This window comes from Myotis daubentonii, chromosome 1, assembly GCF_963259705.1.
Source record: "Myotis daubentonii chromosome 1, mMyoDau2.1, whole genome shotgun sequence".
Taxonomy (NCBI): Eukaryota; Metazoa; Chordata; class Mammalia; order Chiroptera; family Vespertilionidae; genus Myotis; species Myotis daubentonii.
In genome coordinates this window covers 2864966-2883957 of record NC_081840.1, presented here as the reverse complement: position 1 = coordinate 2883957, position 18992 = coordinate 2864966, and the positions used below count along the sequence as shown (strand labels likewise).

The following is an 18992-nucleotide window of genomic DNA, read 5'->3' as shown; positions in this document are numbered from 1 at the left end:
ACAGTTGCTCTAATGATTATACTGTGGCCGATCCATTTAAAAGTCATGAGGACTGAGCCAGAAGAGGGTCATGTCTGCAGAGAGCATGGAGCTGGAGCCTGTGCCCGCTCCAGGGCCGCTAAGCAGCTGTGGACGTTCCGCTCAGTGCTCTGGGCCTCATGTCTCGTCGGTAAAATGACAGGGTTGCCTCTGGTTTACCTGCCACGGTGCCTTCCTTTTCTGGCCTCCTGTGATCCATCCGCTTGGTCACTCTTGACCTTCTTCCTCTCAAAGATCGCCCAGAATTCTTCTAGTGAAGAACACAATTACATCAGCATATAATTCATTCTCTTCTCAACTTATTTTTCTAAATGCCACAGGCATTTTTTAAAAAATAAAGACCATTGAAACTTTATATCAACTCTCCTTTATTTCAGATTACTTTTTTTATCTGTTCTTTCATTGTTGAGCATGTTTTTCCTATTCATAGACTGAATTTTCTCCTGCTCAATATATAAAGTATAATTACATTAATTATATAATCAATTATATATGTAATTGTTTAAAAAATGAATCTAGAAACAAACACTCTGCTAACAAATCACATCGTTTGTTTCTCCTGCTCTGAATGTTCTGAGGGAGGAGGAATATTGGTATCACAGCTGCTTTTTTAACGTGTGACTGGATCTATGAGTCCATAACCGTACCTCCAGCTAATGTGCTTCTCATTTGGACTTTCTCACAAATGCACACTGCCCATAACCAGACCAGGGTCCATGTGGTTATGTTTCCTTATGCTTCTGTGAAGTATTACCTATAGTTCCGCACCATGTTATGTCCCAATGAAACATATCCTTTATACTTAAAATAAGCCTAGGAAATAATTTCACAATATATTAATATCTGTTTTTCCTGCTCAACAAAATTTTATACAATACCTTCTCCAACTTCTTAGTATCACACAGATGACACAGTCTGGTAGTTAGGAATATAGATGTCTTAAAGGATGTATGGGAATGCATTGTATCTTAAATCTTTTAAAGCCAGATAATTGATATACTAGTATTTAAGCTGAATTTCTGTTATGGTTATATGAAAAAAAATGTAAGGAAAGTTGTATGAACTGAATTGAATGCTATTTTAGGGGCATACAGGATTTGGTAATTAAAGGTAATTCCAAGTAATAGATAATATGCAATTTATTTTTCACTAACTCAGGATTCTCATAGTAGATTCTATCTATATTTATTTACTTTTAAAGCATTATATGGATACAATTTTTCATGTTTTGTTTTCTCCTTTCTTCTCTCTTTCCCTTTCCTTTCTTCCTCCCTCACCCCTCCCTCCTTCTATCCTCTTTCCCCGTCCTCTTTCTTTTCCTCCCCCCTCTCTTTTTCTCATCCTTTTTGACAAAGAAAATCCAGAAAATCCAATCCTTAAATCATCTGCTTGATGAAGGAGGCAAAACAAAGACACCTGGAGATAATGTGATTGATGGACAAAAGCTAAAGCAATGGCTGGGGCTCCTTTTTTTTTTTTTTTTTTTTAATTAATGGAAAGAGATACATTAGGGCAGCTGATGTTGTAAAAGCCCCATATTTGAAATTAGATTCCGTAGGAGGCATAATATATATATATTTCTTAAATAATAATGTGGTTGCAGAATTCCAATGTTACAGTGAAGTGTAATGAAAAACAACTTTAGTATGTGCTTTAACAACTGCTGCAGAAGAGACACGGCTGACTCTATTTGTGCAGGAAACCATCTGTTTACTTGTTCTAGAGCTTTAGCATTTAAACCTATATGAAAGCCCACATCCACTGCAATGCCCTGCTAGAGAATCACTTGGAGGGGCCTGGGAGTCAATTAGGAAGACACTGTTTCTCACGCATCTCCAAGCCCAACAACCACACTGAAAAGGGTACAAACAGCAGTCCACTATGTTATCAGTCTGATTGTGGTGACCATGTGGTGTACCCGGATATTCTGAAACTTAAATTTGGCAATGGAAATTCCACAAAGATTTCTCATAACTTTTAGCCACAATTACCTTAAAAATAATAGATTCATGATTTCCTTTATTTCCTAGAAAATTTTATTTTATACTTTGTTTACATTTTAGATTGTATTTGTCCTTAATTAAAAATGATGAATCTAGTTTGAATCAGCTGTTACTCTGAGCTATCATGCTTATGCTATGTCAACAGCCTTTATTTATACTAATGCTAAGATTTCCATCACAGTTTGCCTGTAGAACATGTATGATTATTAATTTTAAAATGTCAGATCTTGAGATATACTGTATGAAGCTATTGTCAGCTTCTCTATTACAAAATGCAATCAGCATATAACTATACTGATATTAGAAAATCTTTGTTTTTTAAAATATATTGATGTATGATAAAGATGATCTAATTTGTGAATGCATATGCGTGTGTGGTTACTTTTTATAATGTGAAATAATGAATAGTGAATTTACTTAAAATAAAGCATAGGTTAATGAGAATGAGATGCCTGTGTTTGTGAAAAAAGTTTTAAATACTTTTTTGCAATTTTTATTCTCTAATGAAAGAGTAAGATAGTTCACCTTTAAGTGATGAGTAACAGAAGCACGCTGACCTCAACTGTAAATGACTCAGGAACAGCTACTCGTGTGAAACTTCCACTCAATTTCTCTCCATCTTTCCTTACAATTGGCTCTTGTTGGCTATTTTTATGATTCTTGATATCTTTCATTTAAGGATAGGTTAATGGAATTGTTCAACCCATTTGTCAGTACTTAAAAATTGAGTAGGTTCGAGAAGCTTGACCATGTGGCTAATTTAGTACTTCCCTTATGGATTTCATGGAACTATTTTAATGATGTCTCCGACCAGCATCGCTGACATGCACTTTAACACATTGTGATCTGGGAGAGTTTGTGGTGCGTGAGTGGGACATCAGTTCCCCAGCACTGTGATTCATAATCAGCATGGACTCTGTCACTTTAAATAAAATGGAGCATTCCAGTTTGTTTGTTCACTAATACATTTAGCAGAGTTAGGAACCTTTATTTCCTTTACGCGTGTGAGAGAAGAGGAGAGTGACTCTATAGAGAAAAGTCACTACAGCTCCTACAGTCCAGGGGTGTATGAGGGCAATGCAGTCTCACTGCAAGGCACTAAGCAATCAAGTCACACAGTCACTCAAAATTATGCTCAGAAGTTTCCTTTCCTCTTTTAGAACACGATCATTTCTAAAACTGTTGACATATTTTTTAAAATTATATATATTTCTAAAACCAGATATATAAAATCAGAGTAAAACACAAATTGCTGACAGTTATGACCATCCACACACAGATTCACACCGAAACGAGACTGATACTCTTGTAAAAGTCCTTGGCGTAGCAACTTATCAGACAGTTCCTCCAAACTAGCTGTGGGAAAGAAAGATCTCCTCCACCTAACTGCAGAGAAGGAGGGACATCACCGTCAACTGTTTGTTAATTATGGAAACTTGCATTTTAAGGACAGGTTCTAGAGCAGTGGTTCTCAACCTCCTGGCCCTTTAAATACAGTTCCTCATGTTGTGACCCAACCATGAAATTATTTTCGTTGCTGCTTCATCACTGTCATGTTGCTACTGTGATGAATCGTCATGTAAATATCTGATATGCAGGATGGTCTTAGGCGACCCCTGGGAAAGGGTCGTTTGACCGCCAAAGGGGTCACGACCCACAGGTTGAGAACCGCTGTTCTAGAATTTCACAGGTCAGCACTGCAAACAAAAACAGACCTGTAGAGCTCAATTTTACTGACAGAAATGGAGATAGGGCTTAAATGGATTTTACTTCATAGCGGTAGAATAAGGGGCATATAAAAATATTCTTCCACAACCTCATACGCATCTGAAAATCATTTCCATTATTTGACTTCCTGAGCTCAGACCCCTTCCTCTGGAAGGGACAGCTCAATTTTGCCTTGTGGTTAGTAGGCAAACATGAAATATCTGAACTGAAATGAATAGGCAATTCAGCTTGAGGAGGAGTTCACAGCGCAGATAAACGAATTAGATTAATTCAATACTCTGTTCTCATTATTATAGCCTGTGTGAGAGAGAGACTGTGGGTATGTTGGTGTCTGTAGGAACAGTTTTAAAAACCTGACACTAAACATTGTTGTAATGTTCAGGTTCTCCCCTCAGTTGAAAACTTGAATTTTCTGTATCATTGACTGCACTTTTCACTGGTCTGCCTCAGAGAGCAACGTGCTAGTGACAGTCGTTATGCCGCATCGTTTGCGGTGCTCGTGGGGAGGTGAGGGAGTTTGCTCTGCATGTTATATGAACCCTTCAATAGCAGTGAACCTTTCCATAACTGGCTTTACCCATTAGTTCTGTTAGAGAATATTATGTTTCCATAGACTTCCCCCCCTAAGTTTCATCTCTAAAAGTAGGTAATTTGATTGAACCCTCTTTTATTTCTCTTTCTAGTATCTTCCCACAAATAAACCTGGTTAACTGAATACTAACAGGTCACTGAGGAATGCCAGGTGGAGTTAGTCCTCTATTTTGTGTCTCTCTTTCTAGGCCCTGGAACTGCCCTGCCCTTACCAACTGTCACGTGGTGCCCTTGGAAGGAGTACACAGTGAACCCATGTCCAGATTTTAGAATGATGAAAAGTCAGTCTTCAGACTGTAGCCTAATATTACTATGTGTTCACATTAATATGACACACAATACTCTGATTTAAATTAATAGTTAAGATGACTAATCAAAAAATTAATTTTAGGTATAAAATTGATAGCAAACAGATAGAAATCCAATTAGGCATTTAATTAACACAGTTGACACTCCAAGATGAGTTAGCCCTAGTCACGAGTCTCAGAATTTACTCCTAAAATACTTTCTTGTCTCTGTAACAGAAAGTGACCGCTAAGAGCGTCAGGGATTGGCTGTTTTCCTGGTAGCCTCGGCGCGGGCCAGGCTTCTCGTTTAAGCGCAGCGGCTGACTGAGCAGCGAGCCCACGCGGCCTGTTCCGCTGGACCTCACCGGGCGGTTTAGGTGGAAAGAAGGAAAAGAGAAATAGGCGGGGCCACTGGGTAACCGTGGCAAGCATTTGCTTTTCCTGCCACTTCCTGCGACACATCCATTAGGTGCAGTAGGCACAGTGCCTAAGGCCCAGGATACCTTCTGGGGCTCATGAATGTTTTACTTTTTGCAATCAGCAAGTTACATACTTTACCTGCATTGGTATAAAGACAAACACAGTGCATAATGTATTCATTATTATACCAATGCCGTCATAAAATCAAATTTTTAATATGCGTATCTTTTTTTATGTCGGAAAGACCCAAGAGTGCCTGGGGCCCTTGAAAGTCACAATGTGACCTGTGTCTGGTTCCCCATCCCCGTCCTTTGTAAAATGAAGGTATTGAACGGGGTGGCCTGAGGCTCAGCGAATGCCTCTGCCAAGTGATGTGCTGCATCTCTCGCCTGCCTGGAGGAAATGGCCGCGCTGATCAGACGCTGGGATCAGGACAGGTTAATATATTTGTATTGATTTCAGAGAGGAAGGGAGAGGGATAGAAACATCAATGATGAGAGAGAATCACTGACTGGCTGCCTCCTGCATACCCTTACTGGGGATCGAGCCTGCAACCCGGGCATGTGCCCTGACTGGGAATCAAACCATGACCTCCTGGTTCATAGGTTGATATTCAACCATTGAGCCACAGGGCTGGGCTGTTTTTCTAATTTTAGTCAGCAAGAAATGGTTCTACAGCAGATGACAAGAAAACGCTTATTTTGCACCAGAGGGAAGTAGAGAGTGAAGCACGTGACTCATGGAGAATGTGTCTGTGTCTTCCTCCCAAAGGCTCATCTGGAGAGTGTCCTGGTATGTGAGTAACAGGAGGGCAAAGGCATTCCACCAAGCTTGCTTCGGTCAGCAGCAAAGGCTCTTAGTCGCAGCTGCACATACCGAACGGGTTGTGCAAACCTCACCTGAAAATAAGTTTGACTTGAACACTCGGATTTCTCTAAGAGTGGCTCAAACAGCAGCAGACAGGAGCCATCCTTCCTGCCACCCAGCACCAGTGCCTGCGCGGGTGCCCGTACCTCAGGCAGATCGGCATCCACTGGGCACCGCGTCCTCGTGCTTGTCGTCCATCACAGGAGGGCGGGGTTTACCACCCTGCCCAGAAATAGGGGCACCCTCCAGGTTTCTTCATAGATCAGGAAATGAAACGGCCGGTTCACTTTGATGATGGGAGGCATGGAGTAAGCTATAATTTCCGACAGGGTTCCTGCCACTGCCTCGGTTCCTTTTTCATCCACCTCAGTCACTGCTCTTTGTAGAACCTGGAAAAGGAAGTCGTGTGGAAGACCATGTGGGTGGCAGTCAAGAGGAGGGAACTGAGCCCCTTGACAGCTTTTGCTGTGGTCCTACCTACAGGGCCGTGCTCCTGGGAACGAGTGGGATGGGGCTCCTCTGTGCTCAGGGGAAGCATCTGAGGTTGCCCAGGGACTTGCCTTAGAAGCTCAAATACCAGGAGACACCAGGACCCCAAATGGGAAACACTGGCCGACCCCTGCATGCATGCATCAGATCAGCGCGGCCTCTGTGCTGCTGATCCTTGGGCACAGCTGGTGCTCCTCGGGAAGGTGCTCACGCTGCCTGGAGCCCCGAACACTCTGGCCTTCCCTCTGGCGGGCCAGCTGGGTGAGGGGTGTGGCTAGTCTGCGGCAGCTTCCCAGCACCTGAGTCCTGGGCAAGTGCTGGGGTCCCTGAGGACTTCCTGGACTCTGGTTGCCTGTACTCAGGCCACCTGTCCTGGCTGGGAGGCCCTTTTGTCCAGGCACCTCATGTTAAGCGGGTGATGGACCAACCTAATTATAAGAGATAGAGGAAGCATCAGTGTAGCAGCTCCTGGGGGTTCCCCAATGTCCTGGAGTGGAAGTTCTCCAGGAGCAAACAGGGAGGACAGTTAGTGGTTTGCCACTTAAACTATAAAGAGCACACGGAGTCACCATGCCGTGTCTGCAGCAGAAAGCCTTACAGGTGCTGGTCTGCGGGGCTGTCCTGTTTATTCCTCTCATCTCCCGAGACGAAGGCCTGGCTGTAGGCCTGCTCCCCTGCTGAGTCCTGCTCAGGGGGCTGCCATTTTAAACCTCCCTTGGAAGGAGAAAATGGGAAAATAGTCAAACCCCTCAGCTAAGAAGGAGCAGGGGAAGATGTAGCTGCCGCTTGGAAATGTCAGAACATTTTCTCAGTCGTAAGAATGAGGGGGTTACTGTTGGCGTCAGTGAGCGGCCAGGAGTGGTAGGCAGCTCCCTGCAATGTCCTGGGCTGCTCCGACCACAGGTAACAGGCCTGGCTCCCCTTGAAACCAGCAGGTTCCCACTGAGACAGCAGATGAGCTGAGGGGATTCCTTGTGGGAGGTGACTAATCTTTAGAGGCAGAACAAGGGCCCAAGAGTATGCGTTAATGGGGGTACAGGGAAAAAACACCCCAAAGCCATATATATGAAAACAAAACAATTACAATTTTGGCCATTTGTGGATTGAGTTGCTTTTCAAAGTGTTGCTTCCCTGTCAGTGGAAGCATTACAAAGAAGAGAGGGAGGGAGGAGGAGAAAGGGAGGGAAGAAGGAAGGAAAGAGGGCTGGAAAACTAGAGGATAATGTGTAGGGATATTATAGAGGGGGTGCCAACAAGGGTGGGAAGTTGGGCAGGTAGCTTCTGGGGGTTTCTTTCATCTTGAGAGTGGTGTGACTTCATGACATTTTAAATGAACCCATGAATGAGTTCCTTGTCAGGGGTACACTTCTTGAGTGCTTGTGAGAGGAGGGGGAGAGCTCTCCATAAGAGAAATTAATGTTTTAATAAAGTAGCTCAAAATTCTTAAAACATCCAACTCAGGTGCTATTTCAAGCCCTCGGAATTTAAATCTAAGCTTCTACTACAACTTGGAATTTTATCAACATTAAAATCATCTGCAAAAACGTGTTGGTTTTGGCCCGACTTCATCCTCGGGGCTGGGGTCCGCATGAGAGACTGGCTTACCTGAGACACTTTCAGGTTTCTCGCCATGGCCGACAGCTCGCCCAGGTTGGCCCAGGGTGAGAAGATTCTCGTGACTCTCATCTGCTTAAGCAGCTCATGCATCTCATACTTCTGATCCAACTTGAACTTCGGGAAGAAAACCTCCATGTGTCTGTGGTACAAGCAGATGTAATGGGGAAATGGAGACAGAGCCGTAGGCTGCAGGCTACAAAGATCACTCTCTCCAAGATCATTCCCATTAATGAGTCGCTCACTGGACATAGCTCATGCCATTCTTTTGTGATGCTCTGGCTCGGGGGAAACCGCTGATATGTAACTTCAGCTTCACCGAACGGGTTTGATCTCCCAGCCAGTGACTCACGGTCTCATTAGCAAAGGATACTGCATTTTGCATCCCTTTCCCTATGTCTTAAAAACAGCCCAAAGCAAGGAACTCCTTGCAGCAGTTCTTTGCTTGCAGCAATCCTGCAGGCCCCAGGCTGGCGCTGCAGCCACAGTCTGCAGCCCGGCGGCGTTCCAGAGTCTTAGGAGTCGGGATGGACCGCAGGAGGGAGTGAAGGCCCCCCCCCCCAACCCCCCGAGGCAGACATGCTGATATTCTGTTTTATATGCACTGGATTTCTCTGAAATTTGTGTTTAAAAAGATGAGTTCTGTGGCTCAAAAACAAGAAGCATGAAAACAAATAATTGACACTAGATTCATCTTTTTAAAGAAGTCTCAATTTCTTAATTTATGAGGTGTAGCCCCAAACAGCAGTACCAGTTTCCTAGGTCACTCAGAGCGTTGCTGCGCTCACCCCACAGCCCAGGGCAGCATCCTGACGGGGTGGTTTCAGCGACCTCCTGACGGGTCTCCTTCCCTCTCCCTGCAGTGTCTTTACTCCACATGGCTGTGTGGCTCTTTCAAACACGAGTCAGACCCTGGTCCTCCTCTGCTCAGATCCCCTGGGGCTTCCCATGTCCCTCAGGAAAAGCCCGTCTTTTCTGGGGCCTGTGATGTATGGCCCTGGGGGCCTGGGCCCTGGTTATCAGACCTCCCCTCCTCCCTGCTGCCTTGCTGTTCCTCAAACCCACCAGGCACTCTCCATCCCAGACTGCCTCTGCCTGTAGCACTTCCCTCCCCCAAGACACCCACAGGGTCCTGCTTCACATCCGCCACCACCTTCTCCAGGCCTTCCTGGGGGCGCCTGCACCCTGGTGCCCCCTCGCTCCCTGCACTGCGACTCCCTCATCTCCCTGCACTGGGATGTGAGCTCCACGAGGGCTCCATTGTGCATGTGTGGCAGTGCCTGGCCGAGCGGATGAATGAGCCAGGCGCCGTGAGAGATGCCAGGACAGAGGGAAGCAGGGCCAAGCAGCCCCTGCTCCCAGGGAGCCCATCGGCCACGGGCGAGACGGACACTGAGCCCCGGAATTGTGGCGAGTGCTCGCAGAGACCGAGCTGGTCTAGGGCTGGGGCCTGGCGTACCTGGTCCTCATGTTCCTCAGCCACGTGTCCACCAGGTCTGTGCTCAGGTAGTCCTCCAGGGCCAGGTGGTCGCTCATCTTCTCCATGAGCACCACCAGCATGCTGGCGTTCCCTCGGTAGGGCAGCTGGAGGACGTGGCAACGGAGTCTCTCGTCAAAGGTGGAGGCGAAGTTGCCCGCGCTGTACATCATGGGCACCTTAACCGTCTTGTACTTGTTCAGGTGGAAAGTGTCTGCCTTCGTGAAGGCTGGGTCAAAGGGGGTCAACCACTTCCCTGGACAAGTAAGAAAAGAACTCGGTGTGGGAACCACCCCTGCGGGGTAGCATGCTTGTTTAAGTCACAGAGGGCAGCGCTGCCCAGCCCTCTCTGCCCCAACTGGGCAGCGTGGGCCCCGGAGGTGTGTTCTGACCACAGCTCAGGCAGCAAAACGAACTCCCCAGAGGCCGCCTGTCCCAGCCTCTTTCCCGGCTGGCAGGACCCAGATCCACCTGTGGCCCGTTGGGGACACACAGCGTGAGGAAGTGCACCCGTCCTGCCCTGTCCTCCGCCAGCCCTTAGTCTGCGCAGCCACGTGCGGGCAGGGGCCCTGGGACAGGAGTGAGGACCTCCCCACGCATGGCTGCTCAGGTCCTGCGAGAAGGGGACCCTTGATGACACAGCCACCCGAGCCAGAGAGGCCAGCAGCGTGCAGAGCGTGGCCCTCTACACACAGACTGTCCGGCACAGTGCCTGGCGGGGAAGCACATTCTCCTGGGCTTGGCGAGGCCCTAGTGCCAGCTTCCTGCTGCAGCGGCGGCCGCACAGCCCCCTGCCCGTTAGAGGGCAGGATGGACAGGGTCTGGCATGAGTGTCAGGACCCCCTCGCTGAGTCTGGCCTCATGTGACCTTGCCCAGGCTCACCTCTCTGAGCCTCACTCTCATCTGCACAGTAGGTGGGAGGGTCCCCATTTTCTATATTAAGAGTCTGAGGACAGGAGACATTGTCACTTGCCCCAGTTCACAAAAGGAGCGAGTGAAGGAGCAAAGATGTAACCCGCATCTCACAGATCACTTGCCCGGAAGGGTCAGCGTCAGAACCTTAGAGGCGTGGAGAGCTGCGTAGAGGTGCTTGGGAACTAGGGACCGCAGCACGTGGGCCACCGGCAGGGCCATGGGGGGGCACGCCCGGCCTGTGCCGGGACATCACACGGCCCACGCCTGTTTCGGTTTGCCTGTGAGACCCGGCCTCACAGAAAGTCCTTGGCGTTAACCCTATGCGGGGCGAACGGGAGGGGCGGGGCTGCGCAGGGACCTGCTTGCGGGGGAGCAGAACATTCTCCAAATACCTTTGAGCAAGACGTAGTCCACGAGGATGACCTTGGTGTCGGGATTGACCTCATCGAAGAGCGTGGGGATTCTCCCCTGCGTCTCCCGGTTCATGTAATGATTCATGAGCTTTCTGGCCTGCGAGGCATTGTGGAAATTCACAGCCACACACTCGGTATCGAAATACCTCTTGGACAAATTGAGGAATGTCCCTTTGACATCAAAGTCTTCCTGGACGAAGGCCAGACTCCCCTGGGTGAGGCCCAGCTCCTGGTTGCGGGAGAGGTGCTGTCTGAGCCGCTGAAACAAGGCGGGCAGGTGCCCGGGCCCCGTCTGGCTGAGCACGCCCTCCAGCTGGGCTCTGGTCTGCCCCGTGGCCCCCAGCATCAGGGCCGCCATGGCCAAGGACAGGCCGAGCGGGGAGAAGACCACGTTGCCTTCATGCCTCATGGAGATCTTGCGTAGCAGGCTGAACCCCAAGTTGGAGGTCTGTTCAGAGAGCTGGTGCCCGCTGGCCATCAGCCAGGGCTCCTCTTCCTCCTCCTCTGGGGCCTGCACTTCCTGGGAAGTCTCATTCTGGACAGCAGGGGTCTGTGGCCTCGCCTGGGCAGTGCCGGGCAGCAGCCACACCTGGGCCAGGAGGCAGGGGAGCAGGAGGCGCAGTACCGCCGCCATCCGGTCAGCGTGGAGGCCGAGGGAGCGCTGCTCTTCAGCAGCAGGGCTTCCTGGGAGAAGAGAGCAGGTTGGTGATCATGCCTGATGCCGTCCCTCGTCCCTGTGTTGTGGCCCATCCTCCAGTGACGCACTTCCTCCCTCTGAGGGTGGGCAGGGGCTCACCTCTGGCTCATGCAGCCGAGTCCCCTCACGGAGACCCGGAGGAAGAAGGGGATTCTGTTACAGAACCAACCCCGCTCTGGGCCCTAGCCCGCCGCAGCTCCTGGCCTCCCCTCTTTCCCACTCATCCCGCTTCTCATGAAGCAGTGGATGGGAGAGGATGTGGTCCGGACCACGGCCTGCCTGGGCGGGGTCAGAGCAGGGCGGGTCAGGAGGTGCACAGATCTCTATTGGTCGGCTACACGCGCTGCCCCTGATCGCTGGGCCAACAGCAGAACATCCAGCTGGATCTCGGGGCCCTGGGTCTGGGGCCTGCTTGGCTGGGGATGCAGAGGGTCGGAGTAGCCATCAGGGCCAGGAAAGGGCAAGTACTGGGTCTGCCTGACTCGGTGGTGAGAATTCTGCCCCCCGCGCCCCTCTGACAGCCCCGGTGCCCAGTTCCCAGCTCCTGCCAGCTCTCCCTTCCGCCACTGTACCTGGAGGCCCCCGGCAGACGTGAGCCAGCCTGTCCTGAGTGAGGCCTGGGCCGACCTCCTCTAACCCTCACAGATTGTGAAGTGCGTCCTCGCTCTCAGCCCCACGTGGAGTCAGTCCTCTGGCCCTGGCAGTGGGTCTCCAAACCCCATGCTCCTCACCACGAGCCGGCCCAGCCCGAGCACCTCTCCAGGCTCCCTGGCCTCTGGGCGCAGAGCCTGGCTCCTGAGCACCCCCACTTTTCCCGTCTGCGTAAACACCCCAGGGCTGGGCTGTGGGCCCGACAGTCTCCACACTCAGCTCCTGGTGTCCAGGTCTGTGACCCAGAGGCTGGCTGGGCAGGTCACCGAGATGCCCCAGGAGGGGCTGGGAGGGCAGCCAGTCAGCCCAGTGGGCATCGGGCAGGGGAGGCTGCAGGCCTCACAGGAGTCCCAGCAGTGGAGACCCTGACTCTGGCCAGGCCCCGTGTGACACGATGGAGTTTCCCAGCCGCCTCTCCCTCACGCAGGTGCTGTGTCCTCGTCTGTGCCTGGCACAAAGTGACACTGGCCCAGGACCCAGTGCACTGCTCTTATGTTAAACGGCCCAGCAGAATGTGCCGGAAGTCACTACCTCACCCAGTGGAACACACCTGCTGTGTTTCCTAAATGTCAGGGTTTAGGGAACTCTGCAATTCTAAACATCAAGGCCGAGTTCAGGAGCTCCCAGCCGCAAACGCTGGGTAAGTACCTCCTGCAGCGTCCAAACGGACCCTGGCCATGCTTCGGTACGCAGGCCTGCCTCATGTTGCTGCGCTTTCAGCATTAGGGCCAGCCCCCCTCCACAGCCAAAAGAGCTCGACTCGCTGAAGGCTCAGCCGGTGGTTAGCATTTTTTAGCAATAAAGTATTTTTTAATTAAGGATGTATACTGGTTTTACACATGGCAGTATTGCATACTTGATAAGCTACACCAGGGGTCCTCAAACTACGGCCCATGGGCCACATGAAAATACAAATACTGTATTTGTTCCCGGTTTGTTTTTTTACTTCAAAATAAGATATGTGCCGTGTGCATAGGAATTTGTTCATCGTTGTTTTTTTAAACTATAGTCCGGCCCTCCAACGGTCTGAGGGACAGTGAACTGGCCCCCTGTTTAAAAAGTTAGAGGACCCCTGCCCTAAGGTCACGCTCACCTACTGAACAGGACAGGATCTGTGCGCAGGGCGCCCCTCAAGCACGCCGAGGACGCATCACCCTAGAGAACCCGAGTGGGAAGAAACACAGCTCACTCACCACTTCCCAGGCCCGAATCAGGTGAGCAGCACTCACCCAGCCCTGAGGTGGGGGGATTGCTGGGGGGTTTGCTGGGGGGGTGGGGGGGGGAGAGCAGGATGCTGAGTGTGGTTTGAACAGCGAGTGCTGCGACACAAACTCTGTGGACTGAAAGCCTCATCCCCTCTCCTTCCTCAGGGGAAGCCCGTGTCCACAGCAGCCTCTCACCCCGCCGCTGCCTCTCCGGCCGGCCCCCGAGTGAGGGCTCGGCGCTGCCCGGACTCCCCCCTCACCTTAGAGCCCACGCCTCGCTGGCTGGACTGCGAAGGTCTCCCTTTAATCTGCTGCCTCTCACCAGTCTGGGTGCCCCCGGGTGCCTGGGAAGGTCCGTCGTGCAGGGCGAAGGCAGAGGTTGGGGCGCGGGCAGCTGAGAGCCTGCAGCAAATATTTGCTGTTCCAAAGTGCGCCCCCGAGGGGCCATTACTGATTAACGGCGGGCCTGCGGAGATGCTGGCGTTTCTGGAAAAGCAGAGACACGGAGAGAGGCTTCCCACATCCGCCGCTGCCCCTCCCACCCTGAGTGTGGAAATCCCTCCAGGGGAGCTTCTGTTTCGCAACCCCAGGGGATGGCGTTGTCAGGGGGCCTCCTGAGTCCCCAGCCGGGCTGGCACCTGTTGTGGGCGGCGGGGCAGAGGTGATGAAGACCTGCTCCCCCAACCTCCAAGGGACTTCGGGTTCAGCGGGAGAGACAGGCAGGTGCCCTGCTATGAGCAACGCAAGGTCAACTCAAGGTCAACCCACTACTTGGCCAGACTCAAGGGCCCGGAGTCCTCAAGTGTCCAACGTCAAGGCTGGGGGAGGCCTTTTAAGACAAAAAGCCCCATCGGCCCTCCTTTGTACAATATAAATACTTCATGTGCCCTTCACTACCCTGAAGTGAAGTTTAATAGTTACTAGGGCGTAGCCACAGATCTTTTTAAAAAGCGAAATACTGCTATAACATGGAGGGGAAATAATGTTTCTTTGAACGTGTACATGCTCAGGCATCGCTCCCCTGGAAGGCGTGGGGAGCCGTCGGACGGGGCCATCTGTGTCGCACACTGTTATCCATCCCGCGCTGCAGCCGGAATCCCCAGCCCCAGGCGGAGGCTTAACGAGTCCTGCCCGCACCGCTGGGGACCTGTCGGAAGGGCTCCTGGGTGGCATCTGTGGTGTAATTTTAGTGCCAGAATGAACCTCTGGGCCAGCCCCGGCCCCGGATTTGGACTGTTACCAAGGGGACTGCGGGCCCAGGCCCCCTGATGTCCAGTTGCTCCCGATTTCAGCACCTGTCGAGAGACCAGGAAAGCGCTGGCAGGAAGGCCTCTGGTGACCGGGGTGAACTGGGAGACAGCTCCGTCCTCCCTGGGACTCCGCGGGGAGGCGAGGGCCACCTGCCACCTGCCACCTGCCACCTCACACCTCACACCTCACACCTCACATGGCGAGCGCGGGGCTAATAGAGCAAATGTGAAAAGCAGCCAAGGCCGTTACTGGCACGATCAGCCTCAGGAAACAGTGGGCGGACCGCAGCCAGTCGGCTCCCTGTCGGTCCGATGGCGGAAGCTCCGGCAGGTGGAAAGGAGCGGGCTTCTCAAACCCTTGCAACGCACGCACACATGCACGTACACGCACGCACCATGCCCCACGCCTGCCCGACCACACATGCACGCACACCCCGCGCCCGCCCACGCGCACGCACGCCCACCCACGCACGCAGCACACGCAGGCACGCACGCACGCACGCTTACGCAGTGCACGCCGGCACGCATACATGCACGCCTGGGGCCAAATGTCGGGCTCTTGGCCTCACCAAGCTCCAGTGACACCTGACAGGGCTGCGGACCGGCCTGCTCTGTCGCCAGCGCCGCTCGCTCCGCTGATGGCCCAGGCCAGTCCATCACTTCCCGGCGGCCCTGGGAAGCCGTCCTCCGTGGCCTGATGGCCCAGGCCAGTCCATCACTTCCCGGCGGCCCTGGGAAGCCGTCCTCCGTGGCCTGATGGCCCAGGCCAGTCCATCACTTCCCGGGCGGCCCTGGGAAGCCGTCCTCCGTGGCCTGGGGGAGCGCGGGGTTCCCTGCAGTCTGCCCGGCCCAGGAGGCCGCAGGCCGAAGGTTCCTCAGGAGGGAAATGAGAAGCGCTCCCTGGAGGGTAGAGAAACGGATGCTCAGAGAGGCCGTTAGCTTGTTCAAGGACACCGAGCAGATTACTCTTCAAAGGAGCTGGAGGTGTGTCTTTAGGCCACATTCCTAACAGTGGGGTTTCTGGGTCAAAAAAATAATATACCTGTAATTTTGTTATATTTGTTTGGTTCAAGAGTAGACACCCCCCCCCCCCCCCAAGATAGGCCCAAGTCCCAACTCCTGGTCCTGTGACTGCGACATTATTTAGACAAGGGGTCGCCTGGCCCCACAGGGAGGCCTCGGGTTGGCCTCTGGGTCCTGCGGGGGTGCGGAACCAGTGCCCAGTAGGGGGCGTGCAGGAGGCAGCAGATGGATGACTCTCATCCATGTTTCTCTCTCTCCCTCTCCCTTCCTCTCTCTCAAAAAATCAATAAAAACATTAAAGAAAGAAAAGGGGTCTTTTCAGATGTAAGTAAGGCGAGGATCTGGAGAGAGGATGGCTCTGGGTTTGGGGTGCGCCTCATTCCTTGGGAAAGAAAGGGAGAGGGAGATTGGAGGCGCAGACCAGAAGACCAGGCCACTTGAAGACCGACACGCAGGGATGGGCGTGTGTTATTCCAAGCCCTGCACCCCACAGACTGCTGGCGGCCACCCAGCTGGGAGACTCCAATGGATTCACTCTCAGCCTCCGGAAGGAGCGAGCCCTGAGACACCTTGACCTCTGACCTTAGCCCCCCCAAAACTGTGCATGAATTTATTTCTCCTAGTTTGTGGCCAGCCAGCGTGGCTCAGTGGTGGAGCGCCGACCTGTGAACCAGGAAGTCAGGGCAGGTGCCTGGGTTGCTCCTCGATCCCCCGGAGGGAGCACCCAGGAGGCAGCTGATCCATGATTCTCTCTCATCGTTGATGTTTCTATCTCTCCCTTCCTCTCTGAAATTAAAAAGAAAATGTATTAAGATAAAAAAAAAAGAAAAATAATTTAAAACCACCTAGTTGGTGGTAATCGGCAACATCGGTCTCAGGGAACGAGGAGAGTCTCTGTTTCCAAATCCTTTCCTCACGGCCATTTTTGCATTTCCACTGTCGGGTATGAGAATGACCGTTCCCACACAACCCGTAGGGTGTGTTGTGAAGTTTTCAAATGTCTGCCTGCTGGTAGATAGGAAGTGGTATCTCAGTATAGTTTTAATTTGCGTTTTTTATTCTAAGCGAAGTTGGACATATGTTCATATGTTTAAGCACCATGTATTAGGGTTTGCTGCTCTACCAGTGACATACATTGCAAATATTTCTTTCAGGTTTCCATTTCCGCTGACTTTGCTTATGAATTGTTGGGCATGCAATTAAAAAATATTCTTTACTTAGTCAAGTTGGTCAGTTCTTTCTTCAGTTTCATCTGGACTTTGAGGCATGGTTAGAACACCTTTTCCTACACCTAATGTATAGAGAAAATGGTGGTGTTTTCTTCCAGTACTTATATTGTGTTTTTTTTTTTTTTTTAACTTCTATTTAGATCTCTGATTCTTAGTTTATTCTTGAATATGGAGTGAGGAATGAGCCGAATGTTATCCTTTTCCTCTCCCAAATGGCTATTCAGTTGTTCCAATGCCACTTACTTAAAAGTCCTCTGGGTCAAATATTAAATTTCCATTTCACCTGCTCCCTGTCTTCCATATCTTTTCCTTTTCAGTGTTTTCCTGGCTATTCTTGCATGTTTATTTTTTTTATATGAACTTTGGTATCATCTTGTCTGTCTCCAGAAAAAATTCGTTAGTGTTTTTATTGTAATACCATTAAGTGATCAAATTAACTCGGGGAAAACTGACACCTGGATGATGCTGAGGCATCTTCTTCAAGAAGAAACTTCTTTCCATTTGTTCAAGTATATTTTTGCATCTTTAAAAAAATCTTTACTGTTGAAAGTATTACATATGTCCAATTCTCCTCCCCACCCATTGACCTCTTCTAGCCCACCCCCACCCCTCACCCCAGGCCTTCACCACCCTTTGTCTGGGTCCATGGGTTATGCATATATGTATACAAGTTCTTTGGTTGATCTCTTCCGACCCACCCACACTCCCCCCACCTTCCCTCTGAGGTTCGATAATCTGTTCCATGCTTCTGTGTCCCTGGATCTATTTTGTTCATTTGATTGCATCTTTAAGAAGTATTTTATAATTTTCTGAACATAGATTGTGCACATCTTGCTTATTTCTAACTAGAGGCCCAATGCACGAAATTTGTGCAAGGGGCTCGGTCCTTGTAGCCCCGGCTCGTCCGGACGGTTGTCTGGATGGCTGTTCTGCTGTTTGGTCTAATTAGCTCTTTATTATATAGGATGTTTATCTTTTTGGTTGCTGTTGGGTTTTCTCGTCCAGTACATGTCTTAACTGGTTGTTACTTGTGTGTGTGAAGGTCTCTTTTTGCATGTGAATTCCTTTTCCTTATATTAGGCTGAATTCCTGCATTGTTTGAGTTTGTTTAATCATTGTTGTGCTAGGGCTAAGCAAGTATATTAAAAGCCATCTGCAGCTGTGCTTTCTCTTTCTACTTACACAGTCTACCCTCCAGGACAATGCAAAATGGTAGTGGATGTAACTGGCGGCCTTGTCTTACTCTTGACCTTAGTGGGAATACTTCTTATGTTTCCTTACTAAGTAATACAATGGCTTTAGGATTCAGGTCCAGGTATCTATGGGATGAGTAGTATATTTAAGGAAATACACTTCAATTCTTATTTTTCAAGATATATGCCCTAGCCATCCGTCTGTTTAGCTGTTGTCTATTTATCTTTTATCTATTTATCTATCATATCTATTACATCTATTTATATGTCCATCTGTTCGTCATTCAGTCAGTTCAGTTCTTTTATCTCATTTAATACCCTTTGGTAAGGTCTCTCTTCCTCAATGTCACTCTGTCAGCCCTCTACTGGCAAAGTTTAGCATCATGCCCAGTAGGCAACGCAAAAATATTTAAAAGGCCCAGATTCATTTTTGCAGAGCAGCAATGAAGGGAAGATTAGGAGGTGAGAAGCAACACATTCATTGATAAGTTTCTCTGCGTTAAGCAGTAATTATACTTTAAAGATGTTTTTAAGATGTTTTGTTTTATCTACATAAGTATTTGCCCTTTCCAGTGTTCTTCATTCTTTCGTATAGGTCCAGGTTTCCATCTTGAGTCATCTTTTTTTTCTGCCTAAAAACTACTTAAAATATTTCTTTAGTGAAGCTGATAAACTTTCTCAGCATTCGTTTATCTTAAAAAAATACTTTGCCTTCATTTTTGAAGACTTGTTTTTTCTTTTTGAAAGGTAATGACATTGCCCCCCTAGCACTTTGAAAGTGTCTTCCTGTTGTGTTTTGGCTTACACTATTTCTTTTTAAAGTTTTTATTTAGAAAGAATTTCAAACTTACACAGTTTCCAAAAGTCATAGTGCTTCCACATGCCCTTCCCCCAGCTGCC

At 49.9% G+C, this 18992-nt stretch overlaps 2 protein-coding genes across 11 annotated transcripts in view; one reads left to right on the top strand and one right to left on the bottom strand.

Moving 5' to 3' along the window:
• The window catches only part of PPP4R4 (protein phosphatase 4 regulatory subunit 4), a 92550-nt gene extending 91019 nt beyond the window's left edge, over nucleotides 1-1531 (top strand). For 5 of the 6 annotated variants that reach the window (XM_059686002.1, XM_059685994.1, XM_059685998.1 and 2 more), the window contains one exon: nucleotides 1395-1531. In XM_059686002.1, coding sequence (XP_059541985.1) covers nucleotides 1395-1419 — 25 coding nt within the window. In that variant the 3' untranslated portion in view covers nucleotides 1420-1531. The remainder of the gene's footprint in view (nucleotides 1-1394) is intronic. The other variant, XM_059685990.1, reaches the window with a different exon arrangement.
• SERPINA10 (serpin family A member 10) lies at nucleotides 127-13853 on the bottom strand. Of its 5 annotated transcripts, none has more exons than XR_009451665.1 (6): nucleotides 13720-13853; nucleotides 10824-11528; nucleotides 9498-9771; nucleotides 8030-8180; nucleotides 6082-6324; nucleotides 127-289 (listed from the first exon to the last, which is right to left on the bottom strand). XR_009451665.1 is itself a non-coding variant. In XM_059686014.1 (5 exons), exons 2-5 carry the CDS (start codon nucleotides 11476-11478, stop codon nucleotides 6133-6135), a joined length of 1272 nt encoding a protein of 423 aa, XP_059541997.1. In that variant the 5' UTR covers nucleotides 11479-11528; nucleotides 13720-13853; the 3' UTR covers nucleotides 4405-6132. The 5 variants fall into 5 exon arrangements, 1 of the variants encoding a protein (XP_059541997.1); XR_009451666.1 differs by having other exon boundaries at nucleotides 127-286; XR_009451668.1 differs by having other exon boundaries at nucleotides 13658-13830.
• Between the last annotated feature and the right edge of the window lie 5139 nt (nucleotides 13854-18992).